Source organism: Callospermophilus lateralis, chromosome X, assembly GCF_048772815.1.
Source record: "Callospermophilus lateralis isolate mCalLat2 chromosome X, mCalLat2.hap1, whole genome shotgun sequence".
Lineage (NCBI taxonomy): Eukaryota > Metazoa > Chordata > Mammalia > Rodentia > Sciuridae > Callospermophilus > Callospermophilus lateralis.
Genome location: NC_135325.1, coordinates 8,033,385 through 8,055,632, shown reverse-complemented (window position 1 = coordinate 8,055,632; position 22,248 = coordinate 8,033,385). Strand labels below are relative to the sequence as shown.

The following is a 22,248-nucleotide window of genomic DNA, read 5'->3' as shown; positions in this document are numbered from 1 at the left end:
GCCCTATTTTGTATTTTATTTACAGACAGGGTCTCACTGAGTTGCTTAGCACCTCGCTTTTGCTGAGGCTGGCTTTGAACTGGCAATCCTCCTGCTTCAGCCTCCCAAGCCATAGAGATTATAGGCATGTGACCCGGCAACCAGGCTAATGTACTGTATTTTAATAAGATGTTACCATTGGGGTTTTGAAACTGGGTCAAGGGTACTCTAGATCTCTCTATATGATTTATTTCAACCACATATGAATCTATAATCATCTAAAAAAAAAAGTTTAATTTAAAAAACAGCAATACTGACAAACAGTGAATCTTCTCTAAGAGAATCATCAGAGTGGAGAGTGGCCTGAAAGTTATGTCCCAGAGTGATGATTGAAGGGTCTGGGAGGTGGGGTATCACCTGGAGAAGAGAACTCCTAAGGGCAGTATGTAGACAGCTGCTATGCAGAAGAGGATTAAATAAGAATCCATGGTAAGAAGGTACAAAGAGAAGATTTCATCTACATATCTGGAAGAACATTCTATGACACCTCAGCATTAGGGTAAAGAGGTTTCCAGGACATGTCCTTAGAAGGGGCAAGGTAAGGGTAAGAAAGGAATAATTGTTGAACTAAACAGAAAAGAATAATTCAGCATTTTGCAATTTTCTCCTCAGAGGAACTAGGGGAATTGGAAGGACATTCGGGAAGGTGCTAGGACCTGCTTCAGGTGTGCAAATTACTGCAGACAATGAGAAGGTGGACTGTGTGTGCCCACTTAGGGGAAGGCGCTTGTTAGCTGGGTAAATGCTGGGTTCTTTACCCAGCAGGGTTTGTATTTAGAGGAAAATATTATTCAAGCCAGAATTCATAACTCCTGCATGTCTCACTCAATCAGCAGGACCCCAGAGAGAGCTGAGAGGAATTCAGGAAGATTGCCGTGAGGATAACAGCAAGACACTGGCAAGTGATTTTCAAATGGGCAACTTTGCCCTTTGAAAGGCTGTGCCAGTCACTGGAGTAATTTCAGATGAACAGGCACATTAGGAAAATTACTACTATTATGCATTACAAGGTTACAAAGAATGCATGTGTCCTTTTATAACATCGCATGAAAAAAGTCTTAGAAGTGTTGTGAGTTTTCCCAACTTTGGTGGATGTGTTCTCACAGATTTCCTTCAAGCCTATTTCCCATAATGATGCTGCTGGTGAAGTTCCTGATTTCTACTAAGACTGGTTGTAAGGCAGGATTTCTTCAAGGATTTGTACAGGAACTTTCTGCTTTCTTTTAGGGGTGGCTACTGGGCTATATAATTACTAAAATGTGAAGATAATCTGAAGTGTTGCAAGTTAAATCCCATCCTGCCTGTGTCAAAATTGCATGTGATGTGCTGCAAAGAGCATCAGCAACAAAGTGCAAAGACAATCTACAGAATGGGAGAAACTGTTTGCCAATCACATATCAGATAAGGGACTCACGTCCAAAATATGTAGGGAACTCTGACCACTCCGTAATCATAAGACAAATACATAGTTAAAAAGTGGCCAAAGGTGTTGGGGTTGTGGCTCAGCGGTAGAGTGGTCACCTCGCACGTATGCAGCCTTGGGTTCGATCCTCAGCACCACATAAAAATAAATAAATAAAATGAAGGTATTATGTCCAACTACAACTAAAAAATAAATATTAAAAATAAATCTTTTGGCCAAAGGATTGCTCCCAAGAAGTTATACAAATGGCAAATAAGCATATGACAATAGGCTCCCCATGGTTAGCCATCAGGGAAATGCAGATTCAAAGCACAATGCTATACCTCTTCACACCCACTAGGAAGGTTGTAATAAAAAGGATAGACAATAAGTAGCAGTGAGGATGCAGAAAGAATCCTCCTATACTGCTGGTGGGAATGTCAAATGGTACAGTCACTTTGAAAAACAGTGACAGTTTCTCCAAAGGTTAAACATAGATTTTTCATGTGACCCAGAAATCCCACTCTTAGGTATATACCTGAGAAAAACCTATATCCACACACCCTGTACAAGTTTATTTATATGAAATGTCCAGAAGAGGTGAATCTATAGAGACAAAGTAAATTGTGGTTGGCTAGGGCTGGGTTTGTTTGGGTTGGGAGGTAGAGACTAATATCTAATGAGTACTTTTTTTTTTTTGATGGGGATTAAAATGTTCTAATATTGTGATGGCTGCACAGTTCTATGAATATACTAAAAAACCATTAAATCATACACTCTTCATGAATGAATTGTATGGTATGTGAATTGTATGTCAATAAATCTGTTACTAGAGAAGAAAACACTCAAAAAACCTTGTGACAATGTCTAGTGCATTCTATGATTTAAATACAATTTAACCATTGCGACTAAAATGGTGGGTTGGAAGCAGAGTGAAGACCCTTTGGGGTTTACAGCATTCCATAGAATCTATTTTCAACAAACAAGGTTTGTTGCTGGTGCCTCCTAGTGCTTTGTCAAGGTCACAGTGAAAGTCAGGACAAACTGGACTCTAGGACGGGGCTCAGGAAGGCCATGCATTTGGCAACTGAGGATAAAATGAAGCATCTGCTCTCACCAATGCTGGGTTCAAACTACATCTGTATTTAGTTTGGAATTGAATATCAACGTCAAATCTGTGCTTTGAAAGAGTCTTTACCCTACTTGAAAGCTTCAACTTGTTTAAGAAAAAAGTAATCGGGGCTCCTAATAGTGGTCAGACTAGAGGGATGGAAAAAAAGAAAAGAAAGGAAAAAAAGGCTTGAAATTCCTGGCTCCGCAACTCCGGGAGCTGCCCAGGGGAGGCGGCAGGGGGCGCCCTCCTTGTTCCTGCCCCGCCGCCCTTCCCAGCCGCCCCCTCCGCTTGCCCTGACGTCCCCAGCCCCCGCCTCTTTCTCGCTGGCCTTCAAAGGGCGCTCGGGGCAGCTGGGCTGGAGCTTCAGTCCGCCTCTGAGGGGCCTTTGGCGTCACCTGGCCGCCGCCAGGCCACCTGTTGCTCTCTGGGTCCCGCGTCCCAGGAGCAGGTGCCGGGACTGCGCGGACGCTGCAACTTGTGGCCCCCAGCGGACTCCCAGCCACCAGCCACTGGCTCTGAGGAGGTTTCGGGGAAGGGCACGCCGGCAGTCACATGGAGAGCGGCAACGGGACGCCCCTGGCCGGGGCACTCGGGGCGGCGGCCGAATCCCCCCAGTGCCGGTTGCCGTCTGGAGGGGAGGGCGCGACGGGGCTGGCTGAGCCCGACCGAGCCGCGGAGGACGCTGCAGCAGGCAGCTGCGGCGGGAGCGGGGGCGGGCCACCGCGGGCTCTGCGGGCAATATACGTGCGCAGCGAGAGCTCCCAAGGCGGCGCCGTCGGCGACCCTGAGGCCGGGGCGCTGCAGTGCCTGCTTCGGGCCTGCGAGGCTGAGGGCGCCCACCTCACCTCCGTGCCCTTCGGGGAGCTAGACTTCGGGGAGACGGCGGTGCTTGATGCCTTCTACGATGCAGGTGAGGGCGGGTGCCCCCTTTGTCCCCAACCCACTCCAGCTTTCCTTATCCTCCCAGAAGCCATGGCACTCCCTCCCTGGGTCGCTACCCTTAGTTCTCCTCCCCGCTCCCCATACTCCCTGAATTTTGGACAAGACCACTAAGGTAGTGTCGTGCCCTTTTAAACATAAGAAAATAGAGGCCACCGGCATTTAGACCCCCTTTTCCTTCAGTCTTTTAAAATATCCCATAAACCCAGATGATGCTGAACATGCATACATACACACACACACACACACACACACACACACAACCCCAGTTCTCCAACTTTTCTCACTCCTGGCATGCCCCATACTGGCATGGGTCCCAGTTGCAGGATTCACATTAGAGTCACCTGGGGAGCTGTTAAAACTCTCCATGCCCACCCCAGGCCAGTGACAACGCGGCACGGAAGCCTCAGGGGTGCTTAATGCTTCCCAGTGACTTCACCTCGCAGCCAAGAGCTGGAATCCTGTCTTACAAGTGGTGTGGTTTTGCCTCTTAGAAATACTCCAGTATTCTTTTGCACATTTTAATTCCTGACGCCAACACACGCTGATGGTGGGGTGTATTCTACCACAGTGCACAAGCATTTAGGGGTTCAAGGAGTGGCATACTATGTCTCTAGGTAAGTGTGCCCTACCAATTCAGCCTTCAAATCAGTACATCAAGTTGGAAGAAATTTCTCCAGGTGTGCAATGAATAGTTTTTTTCTTTTAATTTTTTTAAGTTGTAGATGAACACAATATTTTTATTTTGTTTATTTATTTTTTAGTTTTCGGTGGACACAATGTCTTTATTTTATTTTTATGTGGTGCTGAGGATCGAACCCAGCACCCCGCACATGCCCCGCGAGCTGCTTGAGCCACATCCCTAGCCCTATTTTGTTTATTTTTATGCGGTGCTGAGGATCGAACCCAGTGCCTCCAGCCCCGGCCCCTGAATTGTTTTTCTTATGATGCAACTTTGGTGACAAGCTTTTGGCATTTGAGTGACATTTATAAGCATTAGATGTGAGATAGTAATTACCTGGGAATCCTTGTCTTCCACTGGTCAAAACGGAGTAACAGTGTCTACCTTAAACCTAAAATCGTATGAGAAGATCAGTGGGGGATTGCCCTTAAATTCTGGGCTTGCAGTCCTGTCATAGTATTTAATTGTATGTGTTTCTGTGTGGTTTTGGGGATGGAACCCAGGGCTTCATGCATGGTAGGCAAGCACTCCACCACTGAGCTACACCCTCAGCCCAGATAATTCTCTTTTTACTGGTGGCAGCATGGATGTGGTTCTTCTGCGGAGCAAATCCTCCCCAACTGTAAGGGGGTGGGGTGTCAGGCTTGTTTAAACAAGTGGTTGCTGGACCCATTGAGAAAATACTCTTGACATTTTTGACTGTACTGACTATACCCTTCAGCACCTCATCTTTTTGAGAAGTTGTCCAGGAGGCTATTCACCTAGAACCACTTGGTTTTCTCCACTTCTGTTCATTCTGCTCCAAGGTTAAAGCTTGATCAGACCCTTCTCTGAATGTCCCTTTTGCCATTAGGCACAACTCTGTCCTCCTGCCTGCTGGTGTCAACTCTGAAAAATTTACGTGCAATGGCTTTACTTTTGTGGGACTCTGTGTGTGTGGACACATGCATGTGTACCAGGTCTTCACCTGCTAATAGTGTCCCTTCTAACAGGTTGGGTGTGAAGGCTCAGATATCAAATCTCAGGCTTTCAATTCCAGAGCTACTGAACAAGGACATCAGCTTTGCTTGCTTGGGGTCTAGATTGCCTTGAATTTTTGATTACATCATGTATCTCTTTTTGGTTAACCTTGTCCTGGTCTTGAATAAATCACTTCTCAATACCTTGTTATAATCAAATTATTAAAAAATTTTTTCTGTAGTTGTAGATGTATAGAATGCCTTTATTTGTTTATTTTTATGTGGTGCTAAGGATCAAACCCAGTGCTTCACACATGCTAGGCAAGTACTTTGCCACTGAGCTACAGCCCCAACCCCAAATTATTTTCATAGTTTTGAAAAAGGATATGTAGCAACTGTGATGAGTTCATTTATGAATTAAATAGATGATCTCCCCATACCCACACCCACACCCACACCCACTCCTGGCTTTTTTTTTTTAAAGCAGTCTCCTTTTTTTAACCTTTATTTTATTTAATTTATTTTTTAAGAGATAATTTTTTTTAAAGAGGGGAGAGAGAGAATTTTTTTTAATATTTATTTATTTAGTTTTCGGTGGACACAACATCTTTATTTTATTTTTATGTGGTGCTGAGGATCGAACCCAGCGCCCCGCACATGCCAGGCGAGCGCGCTACCGCTTGAGCCACATCGCAGCCCCTATTTATTTTTATGTGGTGCTGAGGATTTAGCCCAGTGCCTCGCATGTGCTAGGCAAGCACTCTACCACTAAGCCACAACCCCAGCCCCATTCCTGGCTTCTTGATCTCCATCCTCACAGCTTTTTTTTTTTTTTAAGTATTTGTTTTTTAGTTATAGTTGGGCACAATACCTTTATTTTATTTATTTATTTTTATGTGATACAGCACATAAAATGGAGTGACAGTGTCTACCTTAAACCTAAAAGCATATGAGAAGATAAGTGGGGGCTTGCCCTCAAATTCAGGGCATGCAGTCCTGTCATAGTAGTTTAATTGTGTGTGTTTCTATGTGGGGTGGGGGATGGAACAGTCGAACCCAGGACCTTGCATGTGCTAGGCAAGCACTCCACCACTGAGCCACAACCCTAGCCCCATCCTCACAGCTTTTTGATATTTCCACCAAAGAGATATAAATCTGCCACTTTGGCTATTGTATAAAATCCTTAAACTGGTGTTTTAGCATTCGGGTTGCTTCTTCCTAGAGGTTCCAGTTTGGTAACCTCTAGCCATATGTGGCTCTTTACATTTAAATTAGTTGAAATGCAATAAAATAGAGTAGTTCTTTAGTTAGACTAGTCCTGTTTTAAGTGTTTCATAGGCATAGGTGGTTACTGTGTGGAACAGCAAAGAGGTAATGTATTCCTTGTTGCCAAGGTTCCCTTAGAAAATGTTTTTCTAGAAAAAGGAGGGGAGGGCAACTATTGAGCCATCCCAGGTGTGTTTTGAAGGGTCATAGAAGTGACACTTAAGCACTTCTTATCTCCTGTTCTCATAGCAAGTCAAGGCTGAGTTTGATTGTATCTTTCCATCTCCTTGTACTGTCATATGTGGTTCAGTCTGGGATTGAATGAGCTGAAGAATGTCACAGGCACCTAAGCAAGAACAAGTGGACAATGTTGGGGAAGAAAACTACCCAGCACCTTTTAAAAATCATGGCAGTGTGTGTGTGTGTGTGTGTGTGTGTGTGTATAATATATATAAAATATATAACAAAATTTACCAATTTAACTGGTTTTAAAGTGTGTGTTTCAGTGACACACTTAAAATGTTGTGCAATCTTACTATTTTAAGACTATTTTTCAGCCAGGCTTGGTGGTGCACACCTGTAATCCCAGCAGCTCAGAATGCTGAGGCAGGAGGATTGTGAGTTCAAAACCAGCCTTAGCAATTTAGTGAGGCCCTAAGCAACTTAGTAAGACCCTATCTCAAATATTTGATAATATTTAGATAAATAAAATAAATAAATAAATAAATTAGATGAATAAATAAAAGGGCTGGGATGTGGCTCAGTGGTTAAACATCCCTGGGTTCAATCCCTGGTACCAAAAAAAAAAAAAAAAACCCGAAACAAAACAAAAAAACAAAGAAGGAACACTGAGGCTCACAGTAAAATTGAGAGGAAAGTACAGAAATTTCCCATGGCCTTCTGCACTGCTGCCCACAATGAGCTCCTCCACTCTCAGCATCCTCCAACACAGTAGTACACATACACTGACAGGTCATTATTACTCCAAGTCTTTAATTTACATTAGATTACACTCTTGGTGTTGTATGTTCTGTGTGTTTGGACAAATGTGTAAACACATGTATATGCCATTATCATATCTGTGCAGAGTATGAGAAAATCCTCTTATGCATATTGAACAATTTGGGTTTTATCATCTCAGATTGAAACTCTGTACCCATTAAATAATAACTCCCTATTATTCAGTCTCCCCCAACCCCTAGTAACCACTATTTTACTTTGTTTTTATGAATTTTTGCCTGCTTTAGATACTGCATATAAGTGGAATCATAGAATATTTGTCATTTTGTGACTGACTTATCTCACTTAACATAATGTCTTCAGGCTTCCCCCATATTTCAGTTTATAGAATTGTTCTTAGAATTTAGTTCCTTTTTTGAGCTGGGGTTGTAGCTCAGTGGTAGAGCGCTCGCCTAGCATGTGCGGGGCCCTGGGTTCGATCCTCAGCACCACATAAAAACAAAATAAAGGTATTGTGTCCAACTACAACTAAAACAAAATATTTTAAAAAAGAATTTAGTTTCTTTTTAAGGCTAAATAATAATGTCACATATATACACATTGTTTATCCATCAGTGAGCATTTGGGTTGCTTCTACCTTTGATTATTGTGAATAATGCTGCTTTGAATATGGGTGTACATATATCTGTTTGAATCCCTAGTTTTATTTCTTTTGGGTATATACTCACAAGTGGTGCTAGGGCATATGATAATTCAGTATAATTTTTTTGAGGAGCATCCCATTTACTTTTAGCAGAGCTGGTAGCCATCTCTTTGTGTCCTTAGCTCCTAGAAAGACCGTATTTGATTGGATTAATCTAGCATCTATCATCCATTGCAAAAAGGAGTCCTGAAAACTGTAAAACCTGTCAATTCAAGTGTCAATTGCCTGGTTACTTCCAGTATTACAGAACAAAGGATGTCCCTCTTTTCCTAAGACAAACTCCTTCAGGATATGCCTTTGGTTTGCCTATCTTGTCATTTTACTAGAATCCCTAGTTATGACCTCAGCTCGTGCAGTGTGTTTGGTCTGTATTTTCCAGAGCAGCCTTCAATGCTTGTGAACATAAGACTGAGACATCCTGCAGTGAGGAACCCTATGTGATTTGGTTTCATACTTTCCATCCATTTTGACCATGGAGACTGGTTCCCCTGGATGCTATAATTGAATATATTTATTGTAGTAGCACATGTTGAAGTGAGCTCTGAACTGGTAGAATTCAATTTATTATCTCCTGGGAGTCCACCAAGTTATTGATGTAGCTTTACTCTCCAGTTAGTTTGGTGGTTAATGTCCAATCTAAGTGAGGGCCTCCACCTAGATACTAATTGGAAGCCTCCTTGAGTTAGCTATTAACTGCTCAAATGACAAGAACAGCCTTGTCCATAACTGCCTGAGGCACAAGTAATCTTCCATACCTATTGGGTCTGACTTTGCCTCACTTCTTTCCTCTTGGAACCTCATTTATTTAAAAATTATTATTATTATTTTTAGTACTGGGGATGTAACCCAGGGGTGCTTTACAACTGAGCTACATCCCCAGTCCTTTGTTTTATTTTATTATTTAAATAAATTTTTGAGACACGGTCTCACTAAGTTGCTTAGAGCCTTGCTGAATTTCTGAGGTTGGCCTCAAACTTGTAGTCCTCCTGCTTCATCCTCTGAGTCATTGGGATTATAGGCATGTACCATTGTGCCCAGCAGAACCTCACTATAAATGTCACTTTCTTGACCCCAGAGACTTGCTTCTGATTTTTTCTTCAATTATGTTTACAGTGATTTTTGTTGTTATTTGTTGGTACAGGAGATTGAACCCAGGGGCACTTAACTACTGAACCACATCCTTAGCCCTTTTTATTCTTCATTTTGAGACAGGGTCTCACTAACTTGCTTAGGACCTTGCTAAGTTGCTGAGGCTGGCTTTGAACTTGTGATCCTCCTGCCTCAGCCTCCCAGGCCACTAGGATTACAGGTGTGTACCACAGTGCCTGACTTTACAGTGATTTTTTTTTAAAAGTTGTGAAGTATTACTGTTTATAATGTAATGCTTGCATTTTTTGAACATAGATAAAAACCAAGACTAGGACTTTAATCTGCACATTAGTCATTTGACTTTCCTCTATGCTGATACCCCCCCCCCTTTTTTTTTGATTCTGTCTGGCTTGTATAGAATCAGGGGATAAAAATTGTGGTGGATACATTCTACGGTCATGTATATCTATCTAAAAAGAATAAATTAAAAAAAGAAATTGTGGAGAGAGCTGGGTGGCTGCCACATATTTGTGCTGCTAAAGTGACCATTACATTCCCTAGCTAGGGAGATGTACCACTACTTCTGATCAATGGAATGTAAGTAGAAGTGATGTTTGTCACTTTTTGGCCAAAGTGTTGCTGCATGTAGTAGGCCTCCCCAAATTCTCCCATCCCTTTTCATGGTCTGCATGGTGACCTTGGAGGCTTCATGTAGAAGACAGTGGTGGCACAAGATGGAAGGTGCTTAAATCCTTGGGTCACCTTTTGAAGGACAGCAGTTGCAACAGGAACATCCATTTTGGATTTTACATAAACAAGAGAGAAACTTTTTGTCTTGTCAGTGTACTAAAACATAGATTATTTGTTATAGTGATAAGGTTGTGAAAATCTAGCCTAACTGCTAGAAAATTGTCTGCCAGGACATACTTTGTCAAGAGAGAGCCATGGATCATCTCATGTCATGGATCCTTACTGTTGTAGTAGCCCCTCCATATGGGCTAAGAAAATATGATATGCTTGAGGCATTAGGTTAATAACAGCCATGTGAGGGGAGACATTTTATTTCCTTTCACAGTTTCATCAGTTTTGGAGGCTGGGTAAAAATTTCTTTTTTATATTAAATGATTCTGTAGTGACTGTTGGTTTTTAATCCAATAGTGATATTGGCTTTCTATAAAAATAGACATGTTGCCAGGCACGGTGGTGCACACCAGCTCAGGAGGCTTAGGCAGGAGGATGATAAGCTCAAAGCCAACTTCAGCAATTTAGTAAGGCCCTAAGCAACTTAGTGAGACCCTGTCTCAAAATAATAATAAGAAAAAGGTCTGGGGATGTGGCTCAGTGGTTGAGTGTCCCTGGGTTCAATGCTTAGGACCAAAAAGAAAAAAAAAAAAAAAAGAAAACCTAGGAGTTAGCCTTGACTCTTTTTCCTCATTGCTAAATCTGGTTTATTATTTCCAAACTGATTCTCAAATCTGCCCATTTCCCTTTGTGCCCTACTACCATCATCTGTCATCTAGGTTACTACCAACAGCTTTTTAACTCGTCTCTCAAAGCTGGGCTAGTCTTTTGGGGGGATGGGAGGCGGGATACCAGGGATTGAACTCAGGGGGACTTAACCACTGAGCAACATCCCCAGCCCTTTTTATACTTTATTTAGAGACAGGGTCTCACTGAGTTGCTTAGGGCCTCACTAAATTGTTGAAGCTGGCTTTGAACTCACGATCTTCCTACCTCAGCCTCTGAGCAGCTGGGATTACAGGTGTACACCACCACACCTGGATCCTAGCCCTTTTAAAAATTTTTGAGATAGGGTCTCACTAAGTTCCTTAGGCTGGTTTTGAACTTGCAATCCTCCTGCCTCAGTTTCTTGAATGGCTGGGATTACAGGCATGTGCCACAGCACCCAGTCCTGGGCCAGTCTTGATATATTCAAATCCATGTTGTCTGCCTAGAAGCCACTGTAGCTAATCCCCCCTCCCTTACCCTGCAGTCTTCCTCTGGCCAGTAGCTATTCAGCATTCACAGTTCTTCAGGAAACCTTCTCAGACTCCTCTACTCCTCCCTGCTAGCTTTTGCATGCTGAGGGGTTTTTTCCTAGCAGATAAGACAATTGCAATTAAATGATTACTGATTTAATGATTGATCTTCTGCCAGAGAGCAAACTCTTCAATGGAACAGATGCAGTTTACTTGATTCTGGGACTTTCTATCCACTTTTGTTGTTGTTGTTGTTGTTGTTGTTGTTTTTGTTTTTGTTTTGTACCAGGGATTGAACCCTGAGGTGCTTAACCACTGAGCCACATTCCCAGCCCTTTTTATATTTTATTTTTGAAACAGGGTCTTGCTAAGTTGCTTAGGGTCTTACTAAATTGCTGAGGCTGGTGTTGAACTTGGAATCCTCCACTCTTAACCTCCAGGGTGGCTAGTATTATAGGCATGTCACCATACTTGGCTTATCCTTCGGCTTTTAGTGGATTCAGATGACACTTGATTTCTCCTTTTGAGATGAAGCCAAACTTATTGGATGCCCTCAAAAGAAATTCAGAATAGAGTTTCTGTTGGTGACCTTGTTGAAAATGGTGGCCAGGACATAGGCATTCTGCACTTATGCCTTTATTAAGAAATAAAGTATGTCGTAATGCTGTTTCTGAGTCTGAACCTTTCTCAGTAGTACATGTCTGATAGAAGAGACTAACAGAACTTACTGGACACATCGGAATGAAACACTGGCTTCATGTGTATGCTGGACATGCTGGTTCTTTATCTTTTTGTCCACATTTTTTATACTGTGTTATTTTCTATGATATGATTATGGTTTTACTTTAAACAAATATAATGGGAATTATAACTCAGAAGCTTTCTTGCTCTCTTCCTCCCTGCTGCAAAAAGTGACCTGGTATGCAGCAATAATTTCACTCCCAGGGACCAGGCTGCAAGAGCCCCTATCCAGACCTCAGCTATGTTCTGCCAGACCTGGGTACTGGCTGGACCACAGGGGTCGGGAGGGGTGGGGGGGGGTGCTTCCTTTCCATGCCACTGCTACTCCCACAACATTAAGCTGGGAACTTTCCTCAACTTTTAGTCATGTGGGCCAACTTTGATGAAAGAAGCATTTTACTTGCAGCATTTAGTTGATTCATTGCCGATCACCTTGAGCACATTTTAGAATTGACATTTGTGGGCTGGCCCGCTACTTTATTAGCTATTATTTGTTACTAGGGCAAAAAATGTTTTATTTTTAGCGGTCAGCTGGCATAGTTTTGGAATATAAGTCATAAGCTTTTAAATTATTATTTAAAAGCCTTCTACATATCAGGTTTGGAGATGGGTGGTATTCAAATCTTAGTCAAATAATAGCTGGGATAGGACTGAACTTCTACAGAGTAGCCTGGAAAAATTCATGTTTCTCAATACTTTGTGCAGGTTTTGAGCTATTGGGTGTGGCAGAACTTGGCAGGAATGCCTGATGGTTGTTGGGGTTTGGTTGTTGATGGTTGTGGGTTGGGGGGTGGTTGCACAGCAGAATGGAGTGGTGGGCCTTGGCAGGAAGTAGTGCTCATTTGGAAATCAGGGTTTGCAGGAGGGCATCCCAGGGGCCAGGCAGAATTGAAGGGGAGGGAAAGAGAAGGAGGTGAGAAGTAGGAGCATTTGATGTAGATAAGTTTTTCCCTCTTAAATGTTTTATTTATTATGGAAAATTTCAAGCATGTATATTACCCAGCTTCAGCAATTATTAACATTGTTATTCTTTTCTCTTCCTCTACTCATTCACCACCCCTACTTGACTATTATACTTAAGTGTTTTAATGCAAAATGTATATACATTGAAATACACATCTCATCTGACTTTGAAAAATGATTAACCATGTGTAACCCAAACCCCATAACAATACAGAACATTTCTATCTTTCCAGAAAGTTCCCTCATGTCCCCTCTGATGCATTCCTTCCTTTACCCCCATTATTGACCTCAAGAACTGATTCATCTATCACTATAGATTAGATCAGCCTTTTCTAGAGTTTATATAACTAGATTCACACAGTGTGTATTCACAAAGTGTGCCTGGCTTTATTTGCTCAGTACGATGTTTTTGAGATTCATCTATATTACTGCAGGTATCATAGTTTGAGTTTTTTAAAATGTGAAGTACTATTCCATTGTAATAATATACTACAGTTGGTTTCAGCTTTCTCCTATTTGATGGACATTGAGGTTGCTTCTAGTTTGGAGCTAATACAAATAAAACTGCTAGGAACATTTATGTGTAGGTCTTTTTGTGGACTAATATTTTTTTATTTCTCTTAAGTAAATACCTAGGAGTAGAATGACTAGATCAAAGTATAGGTATATATAGGAAACTCTGTCCCTTTATCTAAAGTGGTTGTACCATTTTGTATTCCTAGCACCCATGTGTGACAGTTCCAGTGGCTTCACATCCTCACCAACATTTTATATTATTGATCTGTTCAATTTTGGACTTTCCGGTAAAGGAGGTAGAGGTTTCTCATTATGGTTTTAATTGCCTTTCCCTGATGATTAATGATGTTGAGCACCTTTCCATGCACTTTTTTGACATGCAGATGTCTTCCTTTGTGAGGTGTCCCCTTGAGTCACGTACCATCTAATTGGGTTGTCATCTTATTATTGAATTATGAATTCTTTATATTTCTAGATTTAAATGCTTTGTCAAAAGTATATTTTGTAAGCATTTGCTCCCAGACTGTGGCTTGCTTATTCATATACTCAGTGGTGACTTTTGATGAGCAGAAGTTTTTATTTTTGATGTAGTCTAATTTAGTATATTAATCTTTCATGATTGCATGCCCTATCTGTCTTATGAAACCTCCCAAGTGGTTTCTGTGCAAATAGTCTTCTGTGTACTTCTGAAAGCTTTATAGTTTTATCTTTTACATTTACATCTGTGATTCCTCTCAAATGAAGTTTGACACTGGAGACTTTGATTAACCAAGCCTGAAACCTTGCTTCAAACATATTGGGAGACAAGGCTTGGCCAGGATGAACTTACAAGGCACTTGGATTCTAGATCGTAGGACCACAGCTACCTCCTTTTCATCTCATCATCCCAAAAAGTTCTGGAGGCTCAGGTTGCCCTTTATGCCAATGGCCCATCTGCCTTTTGGAGAAAAAACTTCCAAAACAGAACAACACATGTACTATCATTGTGTCCCACTGGCTCTGATAATACAAGTGGTACTGCACAAAGGACATTGGTATTAGGCACCAGAGTTTGAATTTCTACCCTATCCTTTATCATTTATTGGCTGGATGACCTGGATAACTTAAAATGTCTGAGTCTCATTTTTAAAATCTCCTATGTAGTGAATCAAGCTCAGTGTCTTGAACTTGGTAAGTGCTCCATAAATGCTGGTTATCCTTACACCCTTACCTTCCGCCCCCCATCAATAAGTGTACCAGAGCTTCAGTTTATAGAATGAAAGATGCTTTGGGCAATAAAGATTAAGGGCTCAGCGGACATGGTGGCACATGCCTGTAATCTCAGCTTGGGAGGCTAAAGCAGGAGGATTGCAAGTTCAAAGCAGCCTCAATAACATAGTGAAACCCTGTCTCAAAAAAAAAAAAAAAGATTCAGGGCTTGAATCCCTTGGACAGTTGGCCAGTCATCAGAAAGTTGTGTCATATTATACTCCTGCAGTTTGTAAGAAAAGTTTAGAGGTTGGAGATTACATCTTAACTCCATTTTTTGTCCTGTGCTAAAGAATGGAGGTGAGGAAAAAGCATAAAACCCTACTTTGAATACGCCTCTTAATTTATCTTTCTATCGAGATATATGTGTGTGTGTGTGTGTGTGTGTGTGTATGTACATATATACACACATATATAGTCTTGAGTGTACTTCTGAGTTTTCACTTACTGAACACATTGTATACCTAGCACCCAGATCAAGAAAGTGGATGCCAACAGCATCCCAGCATGTGATTGTTGCCCTTTTCTAGCCTTACCCCTGGCTAAGAGCAACCACTATACTGATTTTACAGCAGCATAGATTAGTTTTGCCTGTTTCTATACATTCTATTAATGAAATAATAGAGTTTGTACCATTTTAGTGTTTGGATCCTTTCATTCACTTATGTTTGTGGGATATATCAATATAACAATAATTTGTTCAGTGTCATTCTGTGTAGCATTGTGTAAGAGGATGCCACAATTTGTTTCTTTTGTAAATGAACATTAGAGTTGGTCCCAGTTTGAGACTTATGAATGGTGCTGCTGCTATGAATATTCTAGTACTTGGTTCTTATTGGTTTTGACAGCTTTATTGAGATATAGTCCAGTCATCTAAAGTGTATAGTTCCATGGGTTTTATGTATATTCAGAGTTCTGTAATCATTACCACTATCTAACTTATTATTATCCCCAAACAACAACCCATTCATGCAGGAACTACCTGGAGTCTCACAGAACTATATTAATCCCTTTCAAGGGCAGCAGCTACAATGACCTAACCATCTTATACTAAGGTGCCCCCCTTAAAGGTTTCACTACCTCATCACCATTGCACTGGAGAGCAGTCCTCCAGCATATGAACCTTTTGGGGGCCACATGCCAACTGTATCTAAACCATAGCAGATGCTTAATTGGCCTCCAATGTATCCCATCAAATATTTTGTTATGAGCTTGCAGCAAAGACAAATTTTGATGTTTAGAATGACTCTTAGATTGGCTTTGGATTTCACAAGGCTAAAGCTTCAAAACTTGTTGGATGAGTTTGTTGAAATCTGTTTTCTGTCTTAAGAATGAGACTCTTGTATCCAAAAGTGCTTCTGCTTTCTCAGAAGTAAATAATTACTGCAAAGTCTCTGGTTTTTGAGGCATGCTTGATGCAAATCATAAATTTTTCACATTCATTGTCAAATGACCACCTAAGAAAAAGGAAATTGGTATGTGAAAAAAATTTAAGAAAACTTGAAGGGGTAAGGACAACAAGTGATGGCCCCATATCATCAGTTCCCCCCACAGTTGGTGGGGACAGACATCAATGAGGAAACACAGGACACAGAATAGGTGAAATCAGCATTCATACAAATGTCTTGATTGGTTTATGATGATCTTTAAGGAGCAGTTGGTTTTATTAAGAATAAAAGGGTATTGTTGGAGAAGTAAATGTAAAAGCAACCATGAGTCTTCTGGTGTTGACTGATGTTCGTTTTAATGAGACAGAGAACAACTTAAAGCAAAGACCCTTTTTTTTTTTTTTTCAAGGACTCTTTTCTACAATTTTGTCACTATGAAAGAAAAACTCAGTGGTACATTTTTCATGGTTTGCAATGTGTGGTAGCACTACATCAAACTCTGCTGGGCTCTAAAATTGCATGTAGCTCAAAGGTGAGATAAAGAAGAGGTGGAAAGAAGAGCTTGTTATCTGCTGGTCAGAAAAGGTTTATAAGAAATTTGTCTCAAAAATTTGCCAAAGACATTTTTTGCTTTTGCACAGAAAATAAAACAATTAAAAGCATGAGGAGAGAGCCTACTGAATGGGATCTACAGATCTTTGCCATCTACTCCTCAGATAGGGGATTAATAACTAGAATATTTAAAGAACTCAAAAAACTTAACATCCCCCCCCCAAATAATTTGATTAATAAATTGGCAGTATAACTACAGAGAGACTTCTCAAAAGAAGAAATATACATGGCCAATAAATATATTAAAAATGTTCAACATCTCTAGCAATCAGGGAAATGCAAATCAAAACTATACTGAGATTTCATCTTACTCCAATCAGAATGGCAGTGATCAAGATAGTGTTGGTGAGAATGTGGAGAAAAAGGTACATTTAATATGTTGTTGATGAGACTGCAAATCAGTACAACCACTCTGGAAAGCAGTAAGGAGATTCCTCAAAAATCTAAGAATGGAACTACCATATGACCCCGCTACCCCACTTTTCAGTATATATTCAAAAGATCTAATATTGGCATACTGTAGACATGCAGCCACATCAATGTTTATAGCAGTGCAGTTCACAATAGCCAAGCTATGTAACCAGCCAGGTGCCCATCAACAAGCAAATGGATAAAGAAATTGTGGTATATATACACAATGGAGTTTTTATTATTTATCATTTTTATGAATTATGCATAACCAATATTTTGTATAACCATAATTCATAAAAAAATTTGCCCAAGAAACGCATGGCAAAGTGATCCTGTTATAAAATGGTTGAAGAAACCTGAGAAGGAGTCTTTGGGTGATGAAGATGAAAATTTGAGGTGGTGTGTTCAAAGGCTGCTGGGGAACCAAAGTTGGATCTGGGAGGTGTGACAACATGGATAATATTGCTGTCATTTAAAGCAATGAACGCAACCTAGCTTGCAGTATAATGCAGCTCATTTTTTTCTGCGTTGTTGGGTGAAAGACAAACGTGTTTGTGTGAAAGACAAAGCACCTGAAATCATGCAATACTTGTTTTACAATTATTTCACTGAGAGTGGTTTGAAATTAAGAGCCCACTAAGTCCATTTACCTCAATGAGTAAACATAGTTTGCTTTTATATGCCATATCTCTTTTGGAAAACCTAGTGGTGGATACATGTTGATCACACTTATATAGCTACAAAAATGATTTATTTTGGTCATTCTTATAAGAAAAAATAGATTCTGGGAAGCAAAAGATGGACCAGATATAGTTTTCTGGTGTCCCCACTCTTCCCCTCCCTTCTCCTAGTTAAACATCAATAGTCAAAGCAACTATTACCCATCTATTGTGGCACTAGGTAAGGATTTGCTGACCTCTTAACACTGAATTGGTAGGTTGACACCTTTTCACAAGATTAGAAGATGAGATTTAAATGATAAAAAAATTCCAGACCACTGTTAAATTAGTGTCTTAGAAATTCTAAACCATGATAGAGCATTCTTTCAATTGGCCTAACTTGAAAGAGTGTTAGCAATGAACAGTAATGGATAAAGTCAGATCTTTTTTGGTACTGGGGATTGAACCCAGGGCTGCTTAACCCACTGAGCCATATCCCCAACTCTTTTTCTATTTTATTTTATTTCATTATTATTATTATAATTTTTGTTTGTTTGAGACAGGGTCTCACTGAGTAGCTGCACCTCACTTTTTGCTGAGGCTGGCATTGAATTTGTGATCATCCTGCTTCAGCCTCCCAAGCCACTGGGATTATAGGCATTTGCCACCATGCCTGAATCTATTTTATTTTGACATAGGGTCTTGTTGAGTTGTTGAGGGCCTCGCTGAGTTGCTGAGACAGGCCTCAAACTTGTGGTCCTCCTCCCAAGTCATGATAAAGTCAGATCTAAATTATGGTAGGAGTTAGTCAATATATCTTCTGTCCAATAAATTTGAGCTTTTTTTAAAGGGAGTTTTCAGATGTCCAGTGTTGCAATTAAGTCCAATCAGATTTTTTAGAAGTGTCTTTGGTAGGAAACTTATTCTAAACCCCAACTATTTACATTTAGACAAAGCCAGTCTTATTTATATTCTTTATTTATTTTAGTCTGCTGGGAGGAAGATAGTCTTATGGGTAAGCTGGAGTATATTTAAAGATTGGCATGAACCAGTATGATTACAGAACTTCTCTGGTAAATCATTCACTGTTCACTATTGTATCATTTTGTTGACTAATGCTTTACTGCAGAAATCCAATACTTATAAACCACACTAAAAATTATAGTCTTATAAAACATTTAACAAAAATTATGTTCAAGATGGTGTTCAAAATATTTTTTGTTGTTTTTTTGGTTTTCTTTTTACATAGTGCTGGGGTTTGAATCCAGAGACTCATGCATGCTAGGCAAGTGAGTTGAGCTAACCCCAGGCCCCCCAAATTTGAATGAATTGAAAGCCCATATATATTTGATCTCATTTTATATTAGCATGTTTTGACATGATTATAATTGATAAATTGAGGGGTGCTTCAATGTAAAATTTAAATGCTTTCCAGCTAAAGTGTACTTTTTACTGGACTTGGCCTTTTGTAGTCCCCCATGGTATATCACTTTTTAAAGTGTGTTAAACCTTGGTAGATAGGGATGTGTTCATGCCTGCTTCATGATCAAGGAAGCTGAGTTATACTATGCAGGCTTCTTTGCCAAGGCTGGCCTGTATCACTGGGAACTAACTGGAAACTAATGACTGATAAGAACATAGGGTATATTTGGGAATGAATATGTGAATTTTATCTCTTTCTTTTTTTTTTTTAAAGAGAGAGTAAGAGAGAGAGAGAGAGAGAATTTTAATATATATTTTTTAGTTATTGGCGGACACAACATCTTTGTTTTGTATGTGGTGCTGAGGATCGAACCTGGGCCGCATGCCAGGCGAGCGCGCTACCGCTTGAGCCACATCCCCAGCCCCTTATCTCTTTCTTTTAATCTGTGATCTTTTGCCTAGTATTTAGTCTGATATATCCATTGTCTTCCTCCTCAGTGGCTTGATTTTAGAGTGAGTCAGGATAGCTGTAAGTCTTATCCATGCACTGGGGAGAATAGGACTTTGGGTCAGAAAAGTGAATTTGAGTCCTGTCCTAGCTGAGTGAACTTGAACAAGTCTGTTAACCTGTTTGCATTTAATTTGCCCACCTGAAAAATGAAGCCAGTATTTGCCCTGCCTGCCTCTCAGTGAGGTGCTTTTGAAATTCACCTGAGGTGTTTGGAAGAATTTGGTAAATGACAGACCATGTGACCATTGTGATCATTAAAGCTTTGAATGAATTAGTAGTCTCTTTAGGAAAACAAACCTGGAGGCTTTATATATGATTAAAAAAAAATTCAGACCACTGTTAAATTAGTGTCTTGAAATTATAAAAGCAAGCCAGTTGAATATTGTCTGGATATAAATTGCTTAAAATAGCGCTTGGTTTGTGGCTCAGCGGTAGAGCGCTCACCTAGCACAGGTGAGGCCCTGGGTTCGATCCCCAATACCACATAAAAATAAATAAAGACATTGTGTCCAACTACAACTAAAATAAATAAATAAAAATAAATAAATAAATAAATAATTGCTTAAAATCAATTCATGCTAGTAGCCTGTGTGACAAATGTCAAGCAAAAAATTTCAGTGTTAAATTTGAGTCAGTTTTCCTACTGAACATGAATTGTTCTGACTTTTTATTTTAAGTAGCAGCATTGACCTATTTTAAATGGCACTAGAAAGTCACTACCTCTGGAGTGGAGCCATAGAAGTACTTCTGGAGGTAGTGAGGTCCTAGAAGTACAGGTCTGGAGGTACTACAGGTCCCAGCATAGAATGTTGAGAAGGCATAAAAAGGAAGGTTTTTTGTGTTGCCAGATAAAAACTTAATTTACTTGGCAAAAAGCTACTCCACCAAGCTCCAGACTGCCTATAAGTCTATGGGAGTTGGAGGCTGCTGTCCTTCGACCCTGCACTCTGCCCTTCCCTATCACTTTCCTTTGTTTCCTCTCCTTTATTAACTAAAGATAGCAATCATTGTGGCCTTGGAATTAGTATCTTATGTTGCCACTTTTAAAATAGCATCAGTATGAAACTCTTCATTTTTAATTTTGAGTAGGTAATGGAGTCCAGGGAACAATCATATAGGCAGAATGTCTAATTTACTCAGCTGCAGTGTTATTTTTGACTCTGAGCAAACCTCTGTGGGGATCAGAATTATCCATTTGAGATAAATTAGCCGAGCTGTCTTGTCAAGTGTTTCCTCAGCATATGCATTTGTCCTATCATTAGCAACAACCTCTAAAGGGTGAATTTGAATGTGATTGTCTCCTGTTTAAAATTTCTCCTGATATTTAAAAAATAGTTTTGGGTGAGGCATGGATACTATGACTATTTTATTCTCTGAGTTCTCATATTTTAGCAATGCATCCTAAAATATTTGGGAATAAAAGGATATGGTAACTGGTATTTGCTTCAAAATAATATGGAAGGGGGTGATATGGATAGCACTGGAGTTATAACAGAGCTTATCATGAGATGATAATTGTTGAGGGTGAGGGACTCTTATGTGGGTTTCCTACTCTTCTGTCAACTTTTATATATATTTGTAGTTCTCCATTAAAAAAAAAAAAAAAACCTACCATTGTTTTCCACTGCCTCAAGGTAGAGTCCAGTCCTCTTAACATGCTTGGAAGGCCCCTTTGCCAGTTGGTACTTGCTAGCCCAGATTCATCTCCTAGGGTGTTCTGGGCAGGAAATTAACATTCACAACCTAACTTGTCTCTGACCTTTTGCACTTGCTTGTCTTCCTACAGCATTCTTTCCTTCCCTTTCCATTCCTCCATTCTGCCCTCATTTACCTTCCTAACTCTTATAGATCCTCTGGCCACAGACAGCGTCACTTCCTCCAGACTTTCTCTGACTGCTCTCCGTGCTTGAGTGGTTAGGCACCCTCCTGGGAGTTCCTCTCTCCCAGTTTCCCTCACTTTAGCCCCCTTCACAGTAGCTCTGTGTGCACTTCCTTCTAGTTCCCTGCATAGTACTGTACTTTTTTTTTTTTAAGAAAAGGATTATGCCCCATTCACACTTCTATCCTTGGTACCCAGCACAATGCCTGGTATACAGTAGGCAATCCATATATAAAAATAAAAGTGTCAATTGGTGACACTTGGCCTCAAGGCTCCCAGTGTCTCTGCAGAACCTGTGGAACCTGGTGCTGATGAGGCTTCTACCTACCTTCTTTTTTTAATATTTATTTTTCAGTTTTAGTTGAATACAATTCCTTTATTTTATTTATTCATTTCTTTTTTTTAAGAGAGAGAGAGAGAAAGAGAGAATTTTTTAAATATTTATTTTTTTTTAGTTTTCGGTGGACACAACATCTTTGTTTGTATGTGGTGCTGAGGATTGAACCCGGGCTGCACGCATGCCAGGCAAGCATGCTACCGCTTGAGCCACATCCCCAGCCCTTATTTATTCATTTTTATGTGGTGCTGAGGATCAAACCCTGGGCCTTGCATGTGCTAGGTGAGCGCTCCACCACTGAGCCACAACCCCAGCCCTCTACCTACCTTCTTGTTTCCTCACACTCATACACTTGACACCCACAACTCACCTCTATTCCATTTCATCAGAATTTTCATTGACTTGCTGTAAGTCACAGTAATGTGAGCA

At 40.4% G+C, this 22,248-nt stretch overlaps 1 protein-coding gene across 1 annotated transcript in view; it reads left to right on the top strand.

Moving 5' to 3' along the window:
• Positions 1–3,107: 3,107 nt before the first annotated feature.
• Map3k15 (mitogen-activated protein kinase kinase kinase 15) overlaps positions 3,108–22,248 on the top strand; it is a 118,604-nt gene continuing 99,463 nt past the window's right edge. Inside the window, exon 1 of the mRNA XM_077107593.1 lies at positions 3,108–3,465. Within this exon, the coding sequence (XP_076963708.1) occupies positions 3,108–3,465 (358 nt within the window). The remainder of the gene's footprint in view (positions 3,466–22,248) is intronic.